This window comes from Schistocerca nitens, chromosome 2, assembly GCF_023898315.1.
Source record: "Schistocerca nitens isolate TAMUIC-IGC-003100 chromosome 2, iqSchNite1.1, whole genome shotgun sequence".
Taxonomy (NCBI): domain Eukaryota; kingdom Metazoa; phylum Arthropoda; class Insecta; order Orthoptera; family Acrididae; genus Schistocerca; species Schistocerca nitens.
The window spans coordinates 469607923-469633639 of NC_064615.1; the positions used below are offsets into that span (position 1 = coordinate 469607923).

The window sequence follows — 25717 nt, forward strand, 5'->3', positions numbered from 1 at the left end:
GCTTTTGAAATGTGGTCCTACAGAATAATGCTGAAGATTAGATGGGTAGATCACATAACTATTAAAGAGGCACTGAATAGAATCACAGAGAGAAGAAATTTGTAACACAACTTGACTAAAAGAAGGGATCAGTTGATAAGACACACATGGAGACATCAAGTGACCACCAATTTAATGCTGGACAGGAGTGTGTGGGTAAAAATCGCAGAGAAAGATCAAGAGATTAATACAGTAAGCGTATTCAGAAGGGTGTAGCTTGCAGCAGTTATTTGAAGATGAACAGACTTGCATAGGATAGAGTAGTGTGAAGAACTGCATCAGACCGGTCTTCAGGCTTGGACCACAACACCAAACATCATTTCCCACTTCTTCAATAATATTACGTTCCAATTTGATGTCATTCTGAGCAGTGTAATTTTTTTTTAAGGCATTTTGAAATTGGGACTTGAATTATAATCACTGCTTATAAAATATAACAAAGATTCACTGTGCACATATTTAAAGAGCGCAGTCAAGTGGAGAACTTGTAGAAATGATCACAATTGCGATTTTTGGATCGTGTCATCAATAGAAAAAGACATTCGTCTAATGGTTGTGTTGTCTTTGTGTGGAATGAAATTGGACAAAAGAGGCATTGACAGATATTAAAAGTAAAATATAAATCTATGATGTAGAAGCACTTAGATTTGGCAGTCACTAGTAAACAGAAGCTCATTTGAAGACTCACCATTTAAATTTAAACAAAATAGTTAAAATTTTAATTGTTTGCAGACCCCTCTTAGGAAAGCTTGAGTTTTCTTCGTACACATTAATTTTTTATTGTTTGTTTGTCATTTAGAAAGAGAGACCTAGTATACCTTAATGCTTGCATTGTAGATTTGATGGAGGAGTCTAACAGGAAAAATTATCGGAAATTTTCTTTGAATTATCATATTTGATGTAGCACTAAACTATCCAATTGTGTATAAAGCAAGATAGTAACATGCTGATTGATGATAATGTTCTCATTGACAAAACACGGTGTTGGCCATACACTGCAGGTCTGTTCATAATAGATGCTGAGTTAAGGTATAACTTATACCAGGCTGCATAAAAAAAAAAATCAAAAACAGGCAAAATAATTGAACGAAGACCAATACTTTAAAATGACTTGCAAGAGGCAGACTTCTGAAACTTAAAAAGAACCAGATATAAAAAATAAATTTAATGTGTTGTGATATCAACTTGAGTCACTAATCTTTTTTAGCATTCCTATTAAGCTAATTAAAATTAGCATTAAAAGTTGATGTAGAAAATATGATTTGAAATATCTTGTGGATGGAGAAGGGTAGTTTGTATAACATTTGAACAAACAGAATGTCCTATTGCTGTTGCAGACTTTTAAAATTACTTGGGCACAGTAAGACACGTTATTGACACACCTGAGAATGTATATTTCATATAAAAAGGTTCAGACAAAATCGCATACAAATCATGATACAATTACTATTTAGCAGAATGAGAAATAAGGTAATGATTGGTACTACACAATTAGCAGTGGTTACCAATGCATGTGTTTGATTCTTGCCCGAAATGGGCTGTGGGCTGTAACGAGTTGCAGCAACTTTTCAGCACCACTTCTAACCCTAGAACCACCAAGCACCCACAGAAATTGCATGCATATTTTTCTTTTGCTAAAAAATCGTAACAAATATCCTATGTTTATGGGACTTTTTCTAGTTTTCATTCACCTTATAAAGTACTGTATTGGGAAAGTACTATATTGGAAATGAAATATACAGCTCTTATACTCAAGGGCATATTTTGCCCTGGGTTCGTACTACCTGTGACCATAATTCAAACTGTGCCTAAATTTCATTTGGCAGCCTTGGCATGCAGTAACTGCAGTAATTCATTCAGAAAACTGCTGTTTCTTCAAGTAAATTTATGGCTACTTTATTTTTACTTTTCTGTACTATCTTCTTTTTTTTTTTTTTTTCACTTACACGAATTCTTTCGAATGTGGAGATTGTCACCAACTGTGTAAGAGCAATTCAGAATCAACTATTTTGTGTGCAGGGGGTAAAAGTCATCTGTAGATGACAGTATTCTCCCAAACTGAGGAGTGTTTCTCGGAAGTTTTTTGATATACCATAACCCCTATTTGTGGAAGTGATTATATTTCTGTTTTTGAAGCTTTTCGAAAGTATGGACTTTACATTTCTAGTTTGTACAAACTTTCCTTGTGTGAGTTGTGACCACGTTTGCTTGTTATACCTTTTACCAGAGAAGAATGTTATATTGAATTATACATTTTTGGACACCTTATATGTTCCAAACACTACAGTTTTAGTTATAATGCCACTGAGCACTTTTAAATTAATCTCACATTGGAAACACAATCACTTGAAGTAAATACATATTAAAGAGATTTATAGACTGTTGTAACACAGGCAAATTTTGCCCATGGTTGGTGCTCCATATAACCTAAAATAACTTGGTGCTCCTGCGTTAAGACCCAAACATGCACAAAAACTATAGGACTTTCTGTACAAGCCCTACAGCTAAATATAGAAGGAATGTCAAGGATAAATGTGATTACTTGAGCAAAATAGCAAAAGAAAACAAAAGTTAATATCGTTTCTTTAATAACTGATTATAAAATATTAAGCATTGTACCCTTCGATATCTACAGATCAATCATGTATGTTCAACAAGACATACAGAATTTAAGGTCTTTGCAAGCTGTCAGGTAGAAAACACTGAAACTGTAATAAGCAATCTGGCAGGAATTACAGTCACGGCAAATGACTCGTAGCAAATGACTCGTAGCGGAATCCCCGACTACTTGCCGTGCCCTACCCTATAGGGGATTTTAACAGCCAATGCTATGTGGGATACAGGTCAAATGGTTTGAACAGAGAAGCTCTTACAACTTGGATTGAATATCGCCGTCACCATGTGCAAAAAACAAGACTTGAAAACCTTTCACTCTGCATGATGGCAGACCGATACAAATCCAGTTCTTTGTATTTTAACAGCTGTAAGCAGTAGACCCCAGTATCCCACACAAAGAAGGTATTATCAGGTTTTCTTCATATTCATCATCAGCCATTGCTTGTAAGCATTGGAATTTAGACTCCTGTAATGAAATCTGTTCAAAAACGAAGATGGAATTTCAGCAAAGCTGGCTGGACAGTTTATGCAAAGGAAGATGATGTACATCTCTGCTGGATTCCAGCGATGTTAGTAAACTACCTGTGCTTTGTTGGTGGTGGTAGAGCAGCAGCAAAATGCAGTATTCCATGTGGTTTCAGGAAGGAATGTGTGCCCTACCGGAAACAGGAGGAGGAAGACCTCTGCAAGTAATAAGAGGCCAGTGGTGATTTGGGCATGGGCAACAAGCTATTCCAGTCTCTTAAAAGTCAAAGGTGATTAAGGTGATTAACAGCTATCCAAGAAATGGACTTCACCCATTCAGGCCACAAAGTATGGTTCATTATCAGACATATAGGAGCAGCAACACCAAAAGTCAACCATTCCATTGCAGATTATAGAATATCTCAACTCACAAGCAGACAATGTTCCTCTGGACAGCACCGATACAAAAAAGTTGCAAGAAGATCTGAAAACATATATGGCTCTCCCAACGAAAGATCATCCTTGACACCTCTTATTACTGACAGTGAGGTCGAGAAAGCCATAAGGTGCGTAAAGCTAAGGAAAGCAGCACAGCTAGATGGAGTGTTCCCAAAATTTATCATCCATCTTGGCTAAAATGGAAGAAAATTACTAAAGAGATTTTAAACCTCAAACCAGGCAAACTGAAAGATGATTCCCTAAGCTATCATCCAATTGCCCTTTTTAGTGTCTGTTGTAAACTGCTAGAACATTTTATGTACAACAGGATTTGTCTTATCTACAACTGGATTTACCAAACAGTTGACTTTAAAGTGACTACCTAGACTCTAAAGTGATTTCTTACAAAGCAGGCTTCAGGCAAAATCACAGCTCCTGTGAGCAAGTACTGGCACTCCCTTCTATATTGAAGGTCTGGCACTCACTTCTTACATTGAAGTTGGTTTCCAGAAAGGATTAAAACCTTCAGTAGTGTTTGTGAATCTAACTGCTGCTTATGACACAGTGCGGCTGATGGACTAATGCTAAAGCTAAAGCAAATTCTACCTTGCCTAAGGTTAGCAACAGTGTTGTCCAACATGTTGAAAAACCGGTATTTCCATGTCTGCCTTCATGACAAAACGAGCAAGTCATACACTCAAGGACCATCTGCTGCAAGGATCAGTGCTGGCCACACTGTAATTCAACCTGTATATAAATGACGTGCCATTAATTTAAATCAGAGAAGTTCTGCTATTGAGATGATGCTGTCATTGCATTTCAAAGCAGGGACCTAGAGGATGGAAAAAATGTGCTCACATAAGACCCAAGAGATCTTGGCAATTGTTGAAAAAAATTGGCAATTGTGCCCTAACCCTATAAAAACAGAAGTGACGGCTTTCCACCTCAACAACTGTTAACAAACCAGTCACTAAAAGTCACCTTTTGTAACATGACATTTAAGAACAACCCTCACCACAAGTATTTTGGAATCACACTGGATCATTTGCTACCATTCAAAACTCATGTCACTTGCAGAAAAATTAAACACCAGGACACCAGGAACAACATTATGTGTGGAAACTAGCGGGAACTTCTTGGAGGGGGGGGGGGGGACTTAAGCTGACACTATGTGTACAGCAGCTCTGTGTCTTGTGTTTCCTATGGTTGAATATTGTGCACCAGTGTGCTACAAGAGTGTGCGTGTCAGTAAGGTGGATGTTCATATGAACGATACCATGAGAATCCAAATTGGCACTTTTGAGATTTGGTTGTCTGTTCTCAGTAACATTGCTCCACCACATGTGAGACAAGAAGCAGTGACCTGTGAATGAGAAAATATTAATAACTTAGTTTTTCCTGAAGGCTACCTGTCCAGAAATTGTGCACAGTCCTTCCAACATGCATCTCAAATCCAGGATACCGTTCTTTACAGCTCGTGAGATCCAGCCACTGTAAATCAAAGATACGTGGAAGGCGATGTGGAAAAACAACACAATCATATCTTGTCATGGCCTCAAAGACCCCAAACATGTATCAGGCATGCAGCTGCCTAGAACCTGGTGACACTGAATGGAACTGGATGTTGACACAGAAGAACTAAGTCATTCATGTACAAATGGGGACTCTTGGACACCCCATTGTGTGACTGTTCAGAACAGACCATTGACCACATTGTATAGGACTAGTCCCAAGAGATATTCTAGTGGAGACTGGAAGGGTATCACAATACCTCTCCAACAACATTGAAATGAATAGACTCTCTTGACATCACTCTGTACGGTCAGTTGAGACCAGTGCTCATGCATATTCCTTTTGTACTTCATTATGTAAATATTGCTGTGAATTGTAAATGTATATCCATGCAGTCAATAATAATTATAAATGATCTGAAATGGGTTTATTACCAGTGATATAGTTGAGGAGCTAATAAAAAAGAAATCTTCAAATTTTTTTGGTATGGTTATAGATGAGAATTTATTGTAAGTCCCTGTAATAATGAATTGGTAATGTTATATGTTTTACACAGTTTCATTCATTAGTTTTTTTACGGCTTTATGTTCTAGGCCAATTCAGTGGTTAGGTTGAAATCTTTCAAGGCTCAAAGTTTGCTGCAAAAATAAGTTGCAGTGCTTCATAACATGTACACTCTCTAGTGAAATATATTGTAAACAGAAAAAACAAATTTTTTCCGTCTGCCAATCACTGTCCTTTATTTCAAAACTACCAGTTTCACGCATACACTATGCGATGAAAAGTATCCGGACAACTCTAAAAACATACATTTTTCATATTAGGTGCATTGTGCTGCCACCTACTGCCAAGTACTCCATATCAGCAACCTCAGTAGTTATTAGTCATTGTGAGAGAGCAGAATGGGGTGCTCCACGGAACTCACGGACTTCGAACATGGTCAGATAATTGTGTATCACTTGTGTCATTTTTCTGTACGCGAGTTTTTCACACTCCTAAACATCCCTAGGTCCATTGTTTTCGATGTGACAGTAAAGTGGAAACGTGAAGGGACACATACTGCACAAAAGCATACAGGCTGACCTCGTCAGTTGACTGACAGAGACTGCTGACAGTTGAAGACGGTCATAATGTGTAATAGGTAGACATCTATCCAGAGCATCACACAGGAATTCCAAACTGCCTCAGGATCCACTGGAAGTACTTTGACAGTTAGGTGGGAGGTGAGAAAACTTGGATTTCATGGTTGAGCGGCTGCTTGTAAGCCACACATCACGCTGGTAAATGCCAAACGATGCCTTGCTTGGTGTAAGGAGCGTAAACATTGGACAACTGAACAGTGAAAAAAAAAGTTGTATGGAGTGACGAATCACGGTACACAATGTGGCGATCTGATGGTAGGGTGTGGGTATGGCAAATGCCCGGTGAACGTTGTGTTTTTCGTGGAGGGAGCTTGCGCCCCTTGTTGTTTTGCATGGCACTATCAAAGCACAGGCCTACATTGATGTTCTAAGCATCTTCTTGCTTCCCACTGTTGAAGAGCAATTCGGGAATGGCGAGTGCATCTTTCAATACGATTGAGCACCTGTACATAATGCATGGTCTGTGGCGGAGTGGTTACACAACATTAACATCCCTGTAATGGACTGGCCTGCACAGAGTCCTGATCTGAATCCTATAGAACACCTTTGGGATGTTTTGGAACGCTGACTTCGTGCCAGGCCTCACCAACCGACGTCGATATCTCTCCTCAGTACAGCACTTCGTGAAGATTGGGCTGCCATTCCCCAAGAAACCTTCCAGCACCTGATTGAATGCATGCCTGCAAGAGTGGAAGCTGTCATCGAGGCTAATGGTGGGCCAACACTATATCGAATTCCAGCATTACCAATGTAGGGCGCCATGAACTTATAAGTCATTTTCAGCCAGGTGTCCACATACTTTTGATCACATAGTGTAGTTGCCCATCTTCACGCCTGTTAAAAAGAATACGAAAAGGAATGACAGTTTGGGACGTAATTCTGTTGGGGACATAATTCCGTGTTTTAACTATTACAAAGCTATACTAACAGAAGCCAAAGTTTGCTGTTTGGTTGATTTGGGGGGAGTGGACCAAACAGTGAGGCCATCGGTCCAATCGGTTTAGGGAAGGATGGGAAAGGAAGTGGGCCGTGACCTTTCAAAGGAAACATTTCGGTATTTGCCTGAAGCAATTTAGAGAAATCATGGAAAACCTAAATCAGAATGGCTGGATGCAGGTTTGAACTGACGTCATCCTGAATGCAAGTCCAGTGTACTAACCACTGCGCCACCTTGCTTGGTGAAACCAAAGTTTGTATAACATACCATATTCATATAATGTAATTGAATAGATAAAAAAATCTACTCGCCAAGAGCTGGCAAAAGAACACACAAATGAAAGGTATTAATTTACATACTATCAGAGCCAATGGCTCCTCCTTCCGGCAGAAAGGTTGAAGTGGGAGGAAGAGGGGTGAAGGAAAAGGAGTGGTGAGGTTTAGGAAAAGGTGTAGAGTTTGGTAAAGGTGTCTTGAACCCAGGGTAAGGGATTAGAAGGAAAGACTGATTGCACCCAACGTGATTTGTAAACCTGACAGTTTAAACATGGAAGATAGGGTTATATGCACGACAGATTACTGCTAAAACAGTGTGCGCAAGTTAGTAAGAGTAAAAAGCTAATGCCTGTATCGGAGGGATATGGCGAAAAAAAGACAAGCCAGAAATGAGAGTGGTAGAAAACTAAAAGAATGTGAAGAAAGGAATAGCTCCTGTGAAGAAATGCTGAAACTGGAGAAATTAATGTAAAGTAAGGACAGATTGGTGATGGCTACCAAGGACATGTTGTAGTGGCAGTCCCCAGAGTTCTGAGAAACTGATGGCTGGGAGAAGAGGTTGGGTTGTTTTGAGGGAGGAGACCAGACAGCGAGGTCATTGGTCTCATCGGATTAGGGAACGACGGGGAAGGAAGTCTGCTGTACCCTTCCAAAGGAACCATCCCGGCATTTGTCTGGAGCAATTTAGGGAAATCACGGAAAACCTAAATCTGGATGGCCAGACACGGGATTGAACCATCGTCCTCCCGAATGAGAGTCCAATGTGTTAACCACTGCACCACCTCGCTCGGTGGGAGAAGATTCCAAATGGCACATTTAGTGAGACAGACACCGAGATCACAACTGTAATGTTGTAAAGTGTGCCCTGCAACAGGATACTGTGCATCACTAACTAATAACTCAATGGTAGTCATGCCGATGTAAAAGGCTGAACAGTGTTTACATAACAGCTGGTATATAAGGTGCATTTCACTGGTGACTCTCCCTTTGATAGTATATGTTTTGCCTTAATGGGGCTGCTATAGCTGATTGCAGGAGGGTGCATAGGGCAAGCCTTCCTTGCAGTTGGGGAAGGGGGGGGGGGTCACAGGGGTAGGAGCCATAGGGCACGGAAATGGGTACAGAAGGAGCACAGAGTCTGACAAGGATATTTTGGAGATGGGTAGGACGATGAAAAGCTGTCCTAGGTGTGGTGGACAAAATCTTGGGCAGAATGGACTTCATTACAGGGCATGATTTTAGGAAGCTGGATCCTTGTCGAAGTAGCTGATTATTACATTCAAGACCAGGATAATACTGAGTGATAAGTGATGTACTCCTAAGTTTTAGTTTGGAGTGATCAGCAGTACTAGGAAAGGATGTGATGGCCAGGGATATCTGATTACGTTAGCCCCAAATGCTAAAACTGATTGAGAGGGAATGTTTGGCTTGGAAAGGATGGCAACCGTCAAAATGTAAGTACTGTTGTTCGTTAGTAGATGTAATGTGAACAGAAGTATGTTTCTGACCTTCGATGAGGATGACATCAACGTCAAGGAAACTAGCATGGGATTTGGAATAGCACCATGTTAAATTTAATTGTAAGAATGTATTTGGAGATTCCAGGAAGTTTAACAGGTCAGGTTCACCTTGAGTCCATATGGCAAAGGTGTTATCAATGTATCTAAACCAGACCAGGGGCTGAAGGCTTATGGATCCCAGGAGAAAGCCCCCTCCAAGCGAATCGTAAAAACATTGGCATAGGAAGGAGCCATCCTGGTTCCCATGGCTGTACCCATTACGTGTTTGTATGTCTGACCTTCAAAGGTGAAGTTGTTGTTGGTAAGTATACAGTTGATTAAGGTGAGCAGAGGGGATTCATAGGTTTGGAATCATGTGGGCACTGACTGAAGAAATGTTCAGCAGTAGACAGACCACATACGTAGGAGATGTTGGTGTAGAGGGAGGTGATGTCAATGATAACAAGCAAGTTGTGTGGTGGGAATGGGACTGGCACTAATTTTAGATTATCTAGGAAATGGTTGTTGTCTTCAATATAGGAAGTCTTTGTACTATGGGTTGCAGCTATTGATCAACAAAGGCACCTGTGCGTTCAGTTGTGAGAGGCCTGAGGTTTTGAGGAGGGACTAGAGGTCAGTGTGAATCATAGGGATGGGATTTTGTTGGGAGATGCTGCATGTAGAGGCGTCAGACAACTGACATACTCTCATCGGTCGAGTGCCACAGTGTTAGATACCTTGTCCACTGGGAGGATAATGTTGTAGTCCTAAGCTTCTAGGGAATGAAGAGCACGAAATTCTGTGGAGGATAGATTAGGGTCATTTTGTAGGGACTTGGGGTAGGGCTGTGAAGCAGTTCGTGATATGAAGAATTCATGGAAGATTTTTAAGAGATGATTTTGAGGTAGTGGTGGTGGATGAAGGTGGGATCATGATCGGAACTGTTCAAGGCAGGGTTCAGTGTTACATTTGCTGTTGGAAAGGTTCTGGGATTGGGTTGCAAAGTGATATTTCGTTATTATGTGTGAAGGAAAGTAAGTCCTTCACCAAAGCAGCACGATGAAATGTAAGTTTAGGGATGAACGAGAGACCCTTGGATAATAATACAGGAGGGCAGAGTGCTTTAGATGAGAATTTCTGTCTGTGATTTTGCCCACCACACTTCGAATAGCTTTTTATTGCCCTCTCAATATTCACCATATCCTTGTCAGACCCTATTCACCTTTTGCACCCATTTTCCCACCATATGGCTCCTACCCCTGTAACCATGCCTTCTGCAAGACTTGCCCTATGCATCCTTCCTTATCACCATGTATACTAGACCTGTAACTTGCAAACCACATACTATCAAAGGGAGAGCCACCTGTGAAATATCTCATATACAAACTGTTATGTAAACACTGTTCAGCCTTTCACATTGACATGGCTGCAACCAAGTTACCAGTTAGGGTGAGTGGGCATAAGGAGAGGATGTATATTAACAACACACAATTTCCTGTTTTAGAGCATGCTCTGCAACATGACAGTCGTGACCTTGGACCTGTTTCACCACTCCTGCCATCTAGATTCTTCCCCAAGACACCAGTTTCTCAGAACTGTGCAGGTGGGAATTGTCACTACATGTCCTTGATTCTTGCCACCCACTTGGCCTCGATTTATGTTAATTTTGTCATCTCAACATTTCTTCACAGTAGCTATTCCTTTCTTCACTCTTTTAGTTTTCTGCATGTTTCATATTCTGGCCTGTTTATTTTTCGCTGTCCCCCTCCCACCTCTATCAGGTACAATGCACTTAGCTTTTTGCTCTTATTAACTCATGCACACTGTTTTAGCAGTAATCTCTGTCTTACATATTATCCTACCTTCCACCTTTAAACTTTCAAGTTTGGAAATCTCATCCAGTGCGGTCCCCAACAATCAGTCATCCTTTCTCATCCTGCCAGATAAGTCTCTGCTGACCTGGTGTTCTGGGCAGCTTTTCTGAACTCTGCCCCTTTTCCTAAACCTCACCAGTCCTTTCCTTCGCCTCTCTTCCTACAACCCTTCTACCAGAAGGAGAAGCCACTGGCTCTGAAAGCTTGAAAACTGCAATATCTGTTCTATGTATTTTCTCCTGCTGCCTCTTGGTGAGCAGATTTTTTATCAATTCAATTACATTATATTTTAAAAAATCGATTTTTTGTTGTTGATATATTTGCCTCTGTGGCCATCATTCCTTCCTACATCTCTCTCTTGTCAGTCTTTGTTGTCATCTGTCTTTTTTAAACTGTCATCTGTCTTCTACCTTATGTGCTAGTCCACATGTTTATTTCTCTGTACCACCTTCATTAACCAACATTATCCCCTTACATAATTTCTAATACTGATTTCTGTGCATGTAGATAGGTCCACTGTTATTTACGAATTGTGTATAACAATGTATTTACAGTTCACTGCACTGCAAGATTTTCTCCCAATCATCTTTCTCTTATTTATTTGTAAATTTGACAGTTATTTTCATTTCCTCCTCCACTTACCTTGCTTATATGTAATTCTTTCTTGTTTTTTCGCATTTGCTTTTCACCAAACTGTTGACATCGCCTTGTACTACTGTCTCCTGCATTACTTTATTTGCCAAACACAGTAGATTACATTTTCACCAATGGCTTTCTCTTTTGTTTGCCCAGTTTTTAAAATTTTGTCTGTTTTCAAAATTTTTCCAATTGATTTTTTTTTCTTTTCCAATCTTTTTTGGTTTCAAATAGACCGCCTTTCTGTTGAGAAATTCTAGGCCCTCATTACCTCTTGTTAACCCTTCTCTGTTCTCATGATTTTCATACGAATTTTTCTTATTTTTTGTCATTGCCTTTCTTTTTTTTTAAATATCTTATTCCATGCTCTGCTTCTATTTTTTGCCACTCCCAGCACTTCTAACACTGAAACCCTCCACCCTTGCCACGATAAATCGCATCGCATATTACATCTGTTCCTTTAAAAAATATGTATTTGCACTATCAAAACTAAGGTCTCATATTCTGTTTCTTGAAACCTGCTTTGCCCTTAGAGTTACTCCTGAAAGCCTAACATTCTAAGTCCCTGTTTCTGTGTGTAAACCTACTTTACAACAGCCTCTTTAACAGTTTCAAATTCAGCAATCTTTCGTGGTTACCTAGCTAATATGTGACCTATATGACTCATCTGCCAATTTCCTGTCCACCAGACCAGGCTTCTCTCCTTCTACAAAATCCTGCAAGTATCTGCCCTCCATGATTGCTTGGATGGTATCATCCACCAAGTCAACTTCAAACTGTAACAAGCGGCCAGACTTCATCTCAAGAAACTAACCCACCTTCTCCTAAAATATCTCAACAGTGGTACTTCCCTTCCTGTCCCTCTGCAACTCCCTAAATAGCTACACCATCAGCCACTATTCCTCTCCCGCAAACTCAGCTTGGCCAACCTCGTTAACATCACTGCCTTTACCACTACCTTCCAGACCAATAGCAATCATGATTGCAACCACCAGTCACTACAGTACGGTGTTCTCAACCTCTCATCTAAAGCACTCTCCTCACCTAAATTACCTGCATTATCGAAGAGTCTCACTTTCAGCCCTAAACCTGCATTTAACCATGCTGTTTGGTGAAGGACTGCTTTCCTTCACGTTTAATATCAACTGGAAATATCACTTGCAACCCAGTCTCAGAACCTTTCCAACAGCAGATCTGTCTTTGAACCGTACCTTCAAAATTTTCAGCCATGCTCCCAATTTGATCCACCACCATTACCTCAAAATTATCCCTTACAAGCATCCATAAATTACTCACATTAAGCATTGCTTCACAAATGCTCCTCAGGTCCCTACAACATGACACTAACCTAGGCTCTTTGTTCCCTAGAAGCTGAGGACAACAACATTATCCTCCCAGCAGACAAGGGATCTACCACTGTAGTACTTGACCGATGGGAATATGAAAGTAATGGTCTATGTCAGTTGTTTGACACCTCTACATACAGCATCTCCGTACAAAATCCCATCCTATGATTCAAACTAACCTGTAGACCCTCCTCAACATCTCAGGCCCCTTGCAAGGACTAACACCTCAGTCCATAGAACTTCGTAGCCCACCCAGATCATGCACCCCCGCCTTTTGACTTCTTCCTAAGTTCCACAAACCCAGTCATACTGGCTGTCCCATAGTTGTTGGCTTCAAAGCACCCACTGAATGTATATCTGCCTTAGTTGATAAATACCTGCAACCCATATTACAAAGACTTCTTCCTATATCAAAGACACCAACCATTTTCTAGCTCATTTGAAATCTATGTCTGTCTCACACTTCCACCACACACCTCTTGTCACCATTAATGCCACCTACCTCTATACCAGCAACCCCCATATACATAGTCTGCCTGCTGCTGAACATTTCCTCAGTCAGCACCCACCTGATTCCAAACGGATGACATCCTTCCTGCTCATTTTGATAAACTTTCTACTTACCAACCAGTACTGCATCTTTGAGGGGAATGCATACTAACAGATCAGGGGTACAGCAACGGAAACCAGGATGGCTCCTTCCTATGCCAATCTTTTCACGGGTTACTCGGAGGCGGCTTATTGTGATCCATAAGAATTCAGCCCCTCGTTTGGTTTAGATACGTTGATGACATATTTGCTGTATGGACTCAAGGTGAGGCTGACATATTAAAATTCCTGGAATCTCTAAATACATTCTCCCAATTAATTTTCATATGGTGCTATTCTGAATCCCATGCCAGTTTCCTTGACGTTGATGTCCTCATGACCAAAGGTGAGCTACACACTTCTGTTCACATTAAATCTACTAAAAAACAAGAGTATTTACATTTTGGCAATTGCCATCCTTTCCATGTCAAACGTTCCCTCCCAAACAGCCTCGGCATTTGAGGCAAAGAATTGTTCAGATGCAGACTCTTTACAGCAATACACCACCATTCTCACCTCAGCCTTCACTGGACATAATTATCCCAACAACCTAGTTCAAAAGCACATATTCTGGGCCATCGCATCCAATTCTGGTGCTGCTGATTCCTCCAAAAAACAACTTAGGAGTACACCACTTGTCACTCAGTATTGTCTTGGTCTTGAATATATTAATCAACTACTTCGACAAGGCTGTGACTTTCTAAAATCATTTCCCCACCCTATGGCTCCTACCCTGCGACTGTCCCTACTTTGACTTGCCTTATGCACCCTCCTACCACCACGTACAGCGTTAATGTAACTGGAAAAACATTCCCTATCAAAGGGAGAACCACCTGTGGAGTGACACCTCTTATACCAGCTCTCATGTAAACAGTGTTCAGCCTTCTACATTGGCATAATTACCACCAAGGTATCAGTTAGGATGAGTGGGCAAAGACAGAGGGTTTGTACTGGCAACACACAATCTCCTGTTGCAGAGCATGCATGCACTGCAACATGACAGTCATGATGTTGGTACCTGTTTCACCACATGTGCCATCTAGATTGTTCCCCAAGACAGCAGTTTCTCTGAACTCTGCAGGTGGGAACTGCCACTACAAAATGTCCTTGGTTCTCGCCACCGCCAAAGCCTTGATTTATATTTTCTTCCATCTCAGCATTTCTTCACAGTAACTACTGCTTTCTTCACTCTAGTTTTTCTGCATCTTTCATTTTCTGACCTGTTTATTTTTTCCACCTCCCTCCCGCATCTATCACTTACAGTGCACTTAGTTTTACCAGTTATTAACTCGTGCACAATATTTTAGCAGTAATTTGTGTCTTGCATATTATTTTATCTTCCATCTTTAAATTCATTAGGTTTTAAAATCACAACCGGTACAGTCGCCAACAATCAGTCTTTCCTTCTCATCCCGTCTGGTAAGTCTCAACTTACCCGGGATTCTGGACAACTTTTATGACCTCTACCCCTTTTTCTAAAACTCACAAGTCCTTTTCCTTCACCCCTTTTTCCACCCCTTCATCCCTTCTGCCAGGAAGAGGAGCCTCCGTCTTCGAAATCTTTCAAACTGTAACACCTTTGATATGTGTGTTCTTCTGATGCCACTTGGCGAGTAGATTTTTTTATTTATCCAATTCACTATCAGTTTCCCTTATATATGTACCAAAAACAAATTTGTATTTTATATCTTTTATTTCCAGAATAAAAAAGTGTCTGTGGTATTAATCTGCGGGAACAGATTTTTAAACTTATAAATAAGTCTGGAGTACTGTAAAATTGTAGAATTTCTTTCATTAAGTTGAACATTTTTTTTCCACCTTCTTCTAGATGCCTTAACCGTTTGGACATTTTCTACCCTCATTATTTCGACTGGTGCATTTAGTTTGTGTGTCCATGTTTATAGGGTTATTAAGAACATATCAGAAAACTTTAATGGCATAGAAGTACAAGGAAGTACCCAAAAGAAACCAAACTAAATTTTTGATTGGCAGAGCTTTTGCAGTACCGCACTAGGAGTACTTGGAGTGAACATTCCAGAGTCAGTAAGCAGAGTGACATCGCTGAATAAGGTCAGGACTAGTTTTGTTAGTTGTTCTAGTGACAACTGTTTTGTGCGATTGTCATTTTTGCGATGGCTGATTTTCGTGAACAGCGTGCTGTGTTGAAATTCTGCTTTTTGCTTGGAAAAATGAACAGAAGCTCTTGAAATGTTGAAAACTGTGTACATGGACGTTGCTCTGGGGAAAACTCAAGTGTTTGAGTGGTTTTCCCATTCCAAAAATGCTGAAATGTCAGTTGATGACAAATCTCATTCTGATTACCTTCCAAGTCTGAAAACATGAAAATGCAACCATCAACAAAGATCAATGACAGACCAGTGAAGAAATTGTTGAGCTGTCGGGAGTGATGTAGAGTTTAGTGCAGCGAATTGTGACAGAAGATTTGGGAATGGAAAGGGGGGGAAGCCAAATTCATGCCTTGACTGCTGACTGTTGAACAAAAACAAGGCCCTGTGGAAGCATGCTGTGCTTTCAAAGAAGAGTCCCGAAATGATCCAAACTTTTCAAACATTATCACAGGTGACGCAACTTGTGCTATGCTTATGATCCTGAATCAAAGCAACAATCAAACCAGTGGAAGACTCCACCATTCGCCTCACCCCAAGAGAGCTCATCAGGTGAAATCAAACATTAAAACAAAGCTGATTCCCCCTCCACAGAGTTTGTTCCGCAGGGACAGACAGTTATTTGTATGTTTTGAAAAGATTGCACAACAGAGTGCGGCAGAAGTGGCCTGATTTGTGGCAGTCGAGTGATTGGTTTTTCCATTTTGACCATGCCCCTGCTCACACAGTCCTGCCTGTATGACAATTCTTTTCTTGACCAGAAATGGAATGTCCCCTGTTCCTCACACCCACACTCACCCGACCTTGCCCTCTGTGACTTTTTTTGTTTCCTAGAGTGAAAAGAAATATGAAAGGAAAGCATTTTGCTAATGTGATGAGAAATAAAGGAGGCATCGTCACGCATCACAAAATATAAATTTAAACAATGTTTTGAAAAAAGAAATAAAATATTACACAGGTGTATTAGTGCAAATGGAGAGTACTTGAAGGGAATTGAAAGTTTGTGCTTAAAATATGAATAAATAAGCTAAAAAAACTTTAGTTCCTTTTGGTACCCTCTCGTATATAACTAAATATGTCAAGGAAGGTGCTATAATACTTAGTGACTGCTCATTATTATTGTGAATAAAGATTGTAATATGTTCATAATCTTTGTTGCAGGTTCAAAAACTGGATTGCAGAGCTTAAGCAAGAGTCCTTTCAGTGTGAATTAGCCAGTCTGCTGTGTCCAATGTTTTGTCATCTTTATTTGGAAATGCTGTGTGGAGGCCATCGCCAGGTAGCAAACAAATTTTTCAAGAGGCATCAGGTTCTCTTCACAAGAGAACACAATCGACCATTGCTGGAAGAACTAGCTAGCGTAACTAGTAGCCAGGATATTGAAAACAATGCCCTTGTTAAAGATTTTAGGTAAAGTATGTGCACCATTAGTGCTAAACCGAATGAAACGTATTAAGATTTATAAGGTCAGACTGTTTAAATATGAAACTAATAGCAAAATATAACTGTGAACAAATCAATAATTTTCTCTTCGCTGAGAGGGCATGTGAAATGTATTACTTGCTACTGACATGTCTCAGGAAACGTTCCAACAGTAGAAAAAAAAGGGGGTATTAGGTAACAGTACAATGTAATTTCAAACAGTTGACTGGCAGCTACATTTAGGAACTATAAGAATCATTTATTTTCTATACTTCCTGGCCCCACAATCCCTGTCATCAATGAGCTAGCCCTCATGCTGCAAGGATGTAAAAATTAAAAAATCTATATATTTTGAAAATTGTTTATAAAACAAACTTAAGCCCATTAAAATACTCTCCTTTACAACTAATACATTCATCCCACCGGTGCTTCCACTGTTTTTGTCATCATCTTTAGAAACAGCTGACAGCTCCTCTTTTTTTTTTTTCCTTGACTTCTTCAATGTTGTCAAATCGGTCCTTTCGTGCCCCTTTTCGTGTGTGAAAATAAGAAAAAGTCGCACACAGCCAGGTCAGGCGAGTAAGGTGCTTGGGGCAGCGGAGCTATGCTATTTTTTGCCAAAAACTGTCTAACAGAGATGGCTGTGTGTTCAGATGCGTTGTCGTGGTGGAAGAACCAGTCTCCTGTCTGCCACAAATCAGGTTGTTTTTGATGAGCACTGTTGCACAAGTTTCTTAGAACTTCCAAATAAAATGTTTGATTGACGGTCTGACCTGGAGAAACAAACTCTGAATAAACTACGCCCTTGATGGACGTCAAGACGAGGCTCGTCATCAACTGACATGTCACCATTTTTAAATTGAGCAAACCGCTCGCACACTTGATTTTTCCCTTGTTAAGCTGTTTTCAACATTAACATATTTTAAGCAGCATTTTTACTGAGTAGAAAACAAAATTCACAGCTGCATGTTGTTCACTTAAACTTGCCATCATAAAAAAAGGTGCAAGAACAAAACAGCAGTAGCAAAAACAATCATTGCAGGTGAAATGAACAAGCCAGGTCGACAACACAGGCTGCACTGAAATGGAGATGAGTTGTGCTATACATAGCAGCAGAAATGTGAACTACATAAGCTCTTCCCACAGTGTGTTATTCCAGTTTTTTTGGGTACTCCAGTTGGCTCTGAATGTCACTCATTACAAGTCACATATATTACACAGACTTTTCCTGTTTGTTTCATCTCTCTCGACTTCAGGATCTGACTGATTTTTCTGTCAGTACACCATTTGCACTGCATCTCCATAAGCTTTGTCCTCAGGCCTTCTTCTCCCAGTTAAGGATTTGTGAGACATGGAAGCTACAAGCTTTATGCACTTCATTGTTGTGCTCATATTTCTTTTGACAAAATAATGTAATTGGATGGATAAAAAATTTACTCACCAAGTGGTGGCAAAACACACACATAGAATAAGGTTATAATTAGGCAAGCTTTCTGAGTCAGTGGTTCCTTCTTCATGCAGAAGGGTTGAAGGGGAAGGAAGAAGGATGAAGGAAAAGGACTGGAGAGGTCTAGGAAAAGGGGTAGATTTTGGCAAGGTCACCCAGAACCACAGATATTGGGAGACTTACCTGGGGATGAGAGGGATAGACCAAATATTGGCGACTGCACCAGATGAGATTTGAAAACCTGAGAGCTATAAGGTGGAAGCTGGGGATACCATATTTACTCGAATCTAAGCCGCACCTGAAAAATGAGACTCAAAATAAAGGAAAAAAAAATTTCCCGAATCTAAGCCGCACCTGAAATTTGAGACTCGAAATTCAAGGGGAGAGAAAAGTTTTAGGCCGCACCTCCAAATAGAAACCAAGTTGGTCCATTGTAATACGAGACACAATTTAGGTCGAATGAATGATGATACAGCTTCAGTAGTTTGGTTTGAGTCGTAAGCTTAGCAGTTAAGCTTTACCGGGTAACCATTGCTATGCGTCAGGCGCTCCGTCCGTATTTATACGGGTACCCTTCCTTTTTCATGTGCTTCGTCTGGTTTGAATTGATTGCTTATTTTTCTTTGATCTGATAAGTGCCATTCTCTTAGTTATAGGTGTTTACGTCACTCTAAGCTGAAAATGCATTACTGTACTGTGTCATGCACTGTTTTTCGCATTCTGATAATGAGTGTTTACGACCTGTTGCCGCTCGCAGCATGGCTTGCTTTTGTGCACGCTACCGCCGCTTATAATTTAAAAAAAAGAAAGAGAGGTGTCGTCTCATTAGCGAAACAAAGGCAAGAGACTGCTATTTCTTGTTACCTACACTGCTGCTTTCTTTGATAATGATCAACAAGAACCAAATAATAGACTGCGTATGATAGAAGATGTTCTGAACGAGAGTTTAGCGAAAATTTTTCTCTGTTTGAAAATCTTTGCAGACACATATTTAGTACACTACATTCTGCACAGAAATTAGAGTCATCTTAGATTTAAAAATCTAGTCAATTGCCGTGCTTCATTTCTGACTGCATCACTATTAGGCATAAGAATAATACGGATATAAACATGACATGATATGTATATTCTTCCGCATTTGCTGTTGTCTCACTCTAGTTTCGTAGTTTATTAGGCAGACAGGATTTAAATGAGATAGCAGCAAACACGAAACAATACATAGCAAAATGTTTCTGTTCGTATTATTCTTATGGTGAAGAGAATACTGCATGTGATTCACAGTTCATAAAAGTTCCTATTAGCAACCATCTCTTCTCACAGACAGGAAAAAATTCAGAACGTAGAGTTGGCCATATTGACAAACATCCCAAACAGTCTTGCCAGTCAGATTTTTGTAGTACATTGAAATGCTGCTGCATTTGAAAATGAACTATACGGAATTTGTATTTACTTCATTGAATAATGTATGAAAATGCAATGGTCAAAACTCGGGGCGGAGAAAAAAAGCTCGTCTTCCACCTTTTTTTTTTTTATTATTTATTTACTGACGCAGAGGCTTTGGCACCAGTATTTATCTTTGTGCCTGCAAAGCATGCCTGTGTAGCACTGCATATATTTGATGGCAGAAGTTAGTTGTGGCGGCACCTACCAATATTTTTCAGAACTTCCGCTTACTTTGCACTCGATTCTAAGCCGCAGATGGTTTTTTGGATTACAAAAAAAAAACGGAAAAAAGTGCGGCTTAGATTCGAGTAAATACGGTATATGCAAGACAGAGATTACTGATTAAACATTGTGCACAAGTTAATAAAAGTGAAAAGCTAAGTGCATTGTTTGTTATGGAGGTGGGAGGGGGACGACGAAAAATAGACAGGTAAGTAACTGAAATATGTGCAAAACTAAAACAGAGTGAACAAAGGCATATTATTGTGAAGTTCCCAACTGCGGACTTTACAAGAAACTGCTTTCTGGGAGAAGAATTCAGATGACACGTGTGATGAAAAAGACATCGAGATCACGATTGTTGTGTTGTAGAGGAAGGTTCCCAGTATGCACCCTCTGCATATGCCCATTCATGCTAACTGATAACTTGGAGATAGTCATGCCAATGTAAAAGGTTGAACAGTGTTTACATAACGGCTAGTATATGACATATGTTGTCCATAGGTGGATCTCCCTTTGATAATATATCTTTTGCCAGTTACAGGGTTGGTATAGGTGGTGGTAGGAGGTTGCATAGGGCAGGTCTTGCAGTGGGGATGTTCACTGGAGTAGGAGGCATAGGGTAGGGAGGTTGGTGCAGATGGAGCGTAGGGTCTGACAAGAATATTGCAGAGATTGGGAGGGCGACAAAAAGCTACTCTAGGTGTGGTGGGGAAAATCTGACAGAATGGATCTCATTTCAGGGCATGGTCTTAGGAAGTCATGGCCTTTTTGAAGTAGCTGATTAATACATTCCAGACCAGGATAATGTTGAGTCACCAGCAGTGTGCTCCGAAGTTGTTTTTCAGAGGGATCAGTTGTACCAGGATTGGATATGATTGCCAGAGAAACCTACTTTTGAACTAGACTGGTCTGGTAATTACATCCACTACGGCTGAGATGAGAATGGTGCTGTATTTCAGTAAAGAGTCTGCATCTGGACAATTATATTTGCCTTGAATGCTAAGACTTTATGGGACGGAACGTTTGACATGGAAAGGATTGAAACTGTCAAAATGTAAGTACTGTTGTTTGTTAGTAGGTTTAATGTGGCCAGAAGTGTAGCTGGCTTTTGGTAAGCACAAGATCAACATCAAGGAAAGCGGCACAGGATTCAGAATAGGACCATGTGAAATTTAGTTGGTTGAAGGTACTCAGAGATTGCAGGAATTTTTAACAGGCCAGCCTCACCATGAGTGTCTATGGTAAAGATGTCATCAGTGTATCTAAGGCAGACTAGGGGCTGAAGACTTATGGGTCCCAGGAAAGCCTCCTCCAAAAGCCCCTGAAAAGATTGGCACAGGAATGAGCCATCCTGGTTCCCATGATCGTACCCCTGATCTGTTTGTATGTCTGCCCCTCAAAGGTGTAGTAGTTATTGGTAGGTATAAAGTTGATTAAAGTGAGTAGGAAGGATGTCATAGGTTTGGAATCAGGTGGATGTTGACTGTGGAAATGTTCAGCAGCAGAAAGACCACGTATGTGGGGGATGTTGGTATGGAGGGAAGTGGCATCAGTGCTGACAAGCAAGGTGTGTGGTGGGAGTGGGACAGGCACAGACTTCATAAGATCTAAGAAATTGTTGGTATGTTAGTGAAGAACCATGCCAGCAGTCTGACACATTTACGTACAGCTTCTGCCATTAAGATCCCATCCCTGTTATTCCAACTGACCTGCAGTCCCTCCTTAAAATCTCCAGCCCCTTACAAGGACTAACATCTCAATCTATAGAACTTCTAACCCCACCCAAACCCCACACCTCCAGCGTTTACCTTTTTCCTAAGATAAAGCCCAATCTTCCTGGCCGTCCTATAATTGCTGGCTTTAAAACAACCACTGAATATAGAGACCTGCCTTCGTTGATCAGCACCTGCAACTCATGGTACAAAGACTCCTCTCCTACATCAAATATATCAACCATTTTGTAGATCAATTGAAGTCCGTGCCCATCTTTTTTCCACCACATACCTTACTTGCCACCATCAGTGTCATCTCTCTCTATACCAACATCCCCGACATACATGGTCTGTCCACTGCTGAACATTTCCTCAGTCAGCATCCACCTCATTACAAGCGTATGACATCCCAATACTCTCTTTAATCAATTTCATACTTACCAACAAAGCCAACCTTGGGGAAGATCAGTTTGGATTCCGTAGAAATGTTGGAACACGTGAGGCAATACTGACCCTATGACTTATCTTAGAAGAAAGATTCAGGAAAGGCAAACCTACATTTCTAGCATTTGCAGACTTAGATAAAGCTTTTGACAATGTTGACTGGAATACTCTCTTTCAAATTCTGAAGGTGACAGGGGTAAAATACAGGGAGCGAAAGGCTATTTACAATTTGTACAGAAACCAGATGGCAGTTATAAGAGTTGAGGGGCACGAAAGGGAAGCAGTGGTTGGGAAGGGAGTGAGACAGGGTTGTAGCCTATCCCAGATGTTATTCAATCTGTATATTGAGCAAGCAGTGAAGGAAACAAAAGAAAATTTCGGAGTAGGTATTAAAATCCATGGAGAAGAAATAAAAACTTTGAGGTTCGCCGATGACATTGTAATTCTGTCAGAGACAGCAAAGGACTTGGAAGAGCAGTTGAACGGAATGAACAGTGTCGTCATGAAAGGAGGGTATAAGATGAACATCAACAAAAGCAAAACGAGGATAATTGAATGTAGTCGAATTAAGTCGGGTGATGCTGAGGGAATTAGATTAGGAAATGAGACACTTAAAGTAGTAACGGAGTTTTGCTATTTGGGTAGCAAAATAACTGATGATGGTTGAAGTAGAGAGGATATAAAATGTAGACTGGCAATGACAAGGAAAGCGTTTCTGAAGAAGAGAAATTTAACATCGAGTATAGATTTAAGTGCCAGGAAGTCGTTTCTAAAAGTATTTGTATGGAGTGTAGCCGTGTATGGAAGTGAAACATGGACGATAAATAGTTTGGACAAGAAGAGAATAGAAGCTTTCGAAATGTGGTGCTACAGAAGAATGGTGAAGATTAGATGGGTAGTTCACGTAACTAATGAGGAGGTATTGAATAGAATTGGGGAGAAGAGGAGTTTGTGGCACAACTTGACTAGAAGAAGGGATCGGTTGGTAGGACATGTTCTGAGGCATCAAGGGATCACCAATTTAGTACTGGAGGACAGCGTGGAGGATAAAAATCGTAGAGGGAGACCAAGAGATGAATACATTAAGCAGATTCAGAAGGATGTAGGCTGCAGTAGCTTGTGGGAGATGATGAAGCTTGCACAGAATAGAGTAGCATGGAGAGCTGCATCAAACCAGTCTCAGGACTGAAGACCACAACAACAAAAACAACAACAGCAACTACTACTACTACTTCACCTTTGCAGGGCAGACATACAAACAGATCAGGGCTACAGCCATGGGAACCAGGATAACTCCTTCCTAGGCCAACTTTCTCATGGATCGCTTGGAAGGGGCTTTCCTGAGATACATAATTCTTCAGTCCCTCTTTGGGCTTAGGTACATTGATGACATCTTTACCATATGGACTGATTAAATTTCACATTGCCCTGTTCCAAATCTTGTGCCATTTTCCTTGATGTTGATTTTGTCCACACCAAGACCACTGCACACTTCTGCTTACATTAAACCTACAAATGAACAACAGTACTTACATTTTGACAGTTGCCACCCTTTTCATGTTGAATGTTCCCTCCCATACAACTTTGGCATTCTGCGGCAAACGTATTTGCACAGGCGCAGGCTCTTTACAGCCATGCACCATCATTCTCACCCCAGCCTTCACTGGATGTAATTACCCCACCAGCTTAGTTCAAAATGAGATTTCTCGGGCCATCACATCCAATCCTGGTACTGCTGATCCCTCCAAAAAACAACTTCAAAGTACCCCATTTGTCACTCATTACTATCCTGGACTGATATGCTTCTTCACCCTCCCAATCTCCGCAATATTCTTGTCAGACACTATGCACTTTCTGCACCCATCTCCCTGCACTACGGCTTCTACCATTGCGACTGTCCTCGCTGCAAGACTTTCCCTATGCCGCCTCCTACCACCGCCTATACCAGGCCTGTAACGGGCAAAACATATTCTATGAAACGGAGAGCCACCTCTAAAACGTCATGACATGTACCAAGTGTCATGTAAACACTTTTTACCCTTTTACATTGGCATGACTATCACCAAGTTATCAGTTAGCATGAATAGGCATAAGCAGAGGGTGTATACTGCAACACACAATATCCTGTTGCGGAGTGTGCTCTACAACAACAGTCATGACCTCAGTGCCTGTTTCACCACACACACCTTCTGGATTCTTCTACCAGACACCAGTTCCTCAGAACTCCGCTGTCCTTGGTTGTCACCACCCAGCTGGCCTTAATTTACATTAATTTCTTCTGTTTCAGCATTTATTCACAGTAACTACTCCTTTCTTCACTCTGTTTTAGTTTTCTACTTCGTTCATTTTCTTACCTGTCTATTTTTTGCTGCCCCCTCCCACCTCTGTTACATACAATGCACTTAGCTTTCTCTTATTAACTCGCGCACAATGTTCAAGCAGTAATCTCTGTATTGCATATTACCAAGTATTCCACTTTTAAGTTCTCAGGTTTTCAAGTCTTTCCTTGTCATCCTTGTTTTGTGAAACATTTAATTGTTTTCATTATTTACTCTCATTTGTGAGATAGACATCTTCAATTTTGACAATTATGTTTTTGGGATAAAACTTTTGAGTGTATCATTAGTAGTAAGTATCACTACATTGTTAATGCACACTTAAATATATTTGGATTATTTCAGGTCCTGCAAATACCATGTGAAGTTGTCAGAAGCAGCTATGGCATGCTTACAAATATATCTGTCAGAGTATAGCCACACTGTTCTGATTCAGGTTAGTTCTGTTCTTTAGTTATTAATCTGTCTGAAACTGCAGTCATGTGTGTGAGTTGCATTTGCATGCGTGCTTGTGTGTGTGTGTGTGTGTGTGTGTGTGTTGTTGATGAAGGCCTTACTGGCCAAAAGCTTTATTTGTGACAGTGTTTTTATTGTGCCTATCTGCGACTCAACATCTCCCACGTATGATGAGTAGCAACTTTCTTTTTCATAATATTGTTACACTACATCCTGGATTTTCCATTGTTTGATTAGTGATTAATCTTTTTTTTATCACAAACAAAATAATGTTATGGTTAGTTAAAGAGATACACGTTTGCACCATAGCCATGCATTTCCTAATCAAAGGTAGCATATTCCATTTTGAGCTATATTTATTTAGGAATTTTCTTCATGGAGAAAGTCATACAACCTAAGTGGAAAAATGCCACCTTCATTTTATATGACTTCACTGACGTAGCACTAATATTATGTTAATGGAAATTCCAGATTGGTAACAGTAAACAGAAATGAGGAAAAGAAACCACTCATTTGGAACAGATCCATGTTTAGCACATGGACACACATAACAGTTTATGAAATATTGCTAGCATTTGAGCTACTATTTGAGAGGACCTTCATCAAGATTCTGAAAGCTGGCTCATATACACTGCACCATTGTAAGTGAAGTCAGGAGAACATAATTCATGCCTTTTAAAACAACAGAAAGTTTCACTCTAAAGCATACGGGTCTAGTTAGAGTTCCTAAGGTTAGCCTGGA

The 25717-nt window shown here is 40.4% G+C and overlaps 1 protein-coding gene across 1 annotated transcript in view; it reads left to right on the plus strand.

The window, feature by feature from the left end:
* LOC126236385 (TAF5-like RNA polymerase II p300/CBP-associated factor-associated factor 65 kDa subunit 5L) overlaps nt 1–25717 on the plus strand; it is a 148351-nt gene that overhangs the window by 40941 nt on the left and 81693 nt on the right. Inside the window, exons 3-4 of the mRNA XM_049945672.1 lie at nt 16655–16903; nt 24865–24955. Of these exons, the coding sequence (XP_049801629.1) occupies nt 16655–16903; nt 24865–24955 (340 nt within the window). The remainder of the gene's footprint in view (nt 1–16654; nt 16904–24864; nt 24956–25717) is intronic.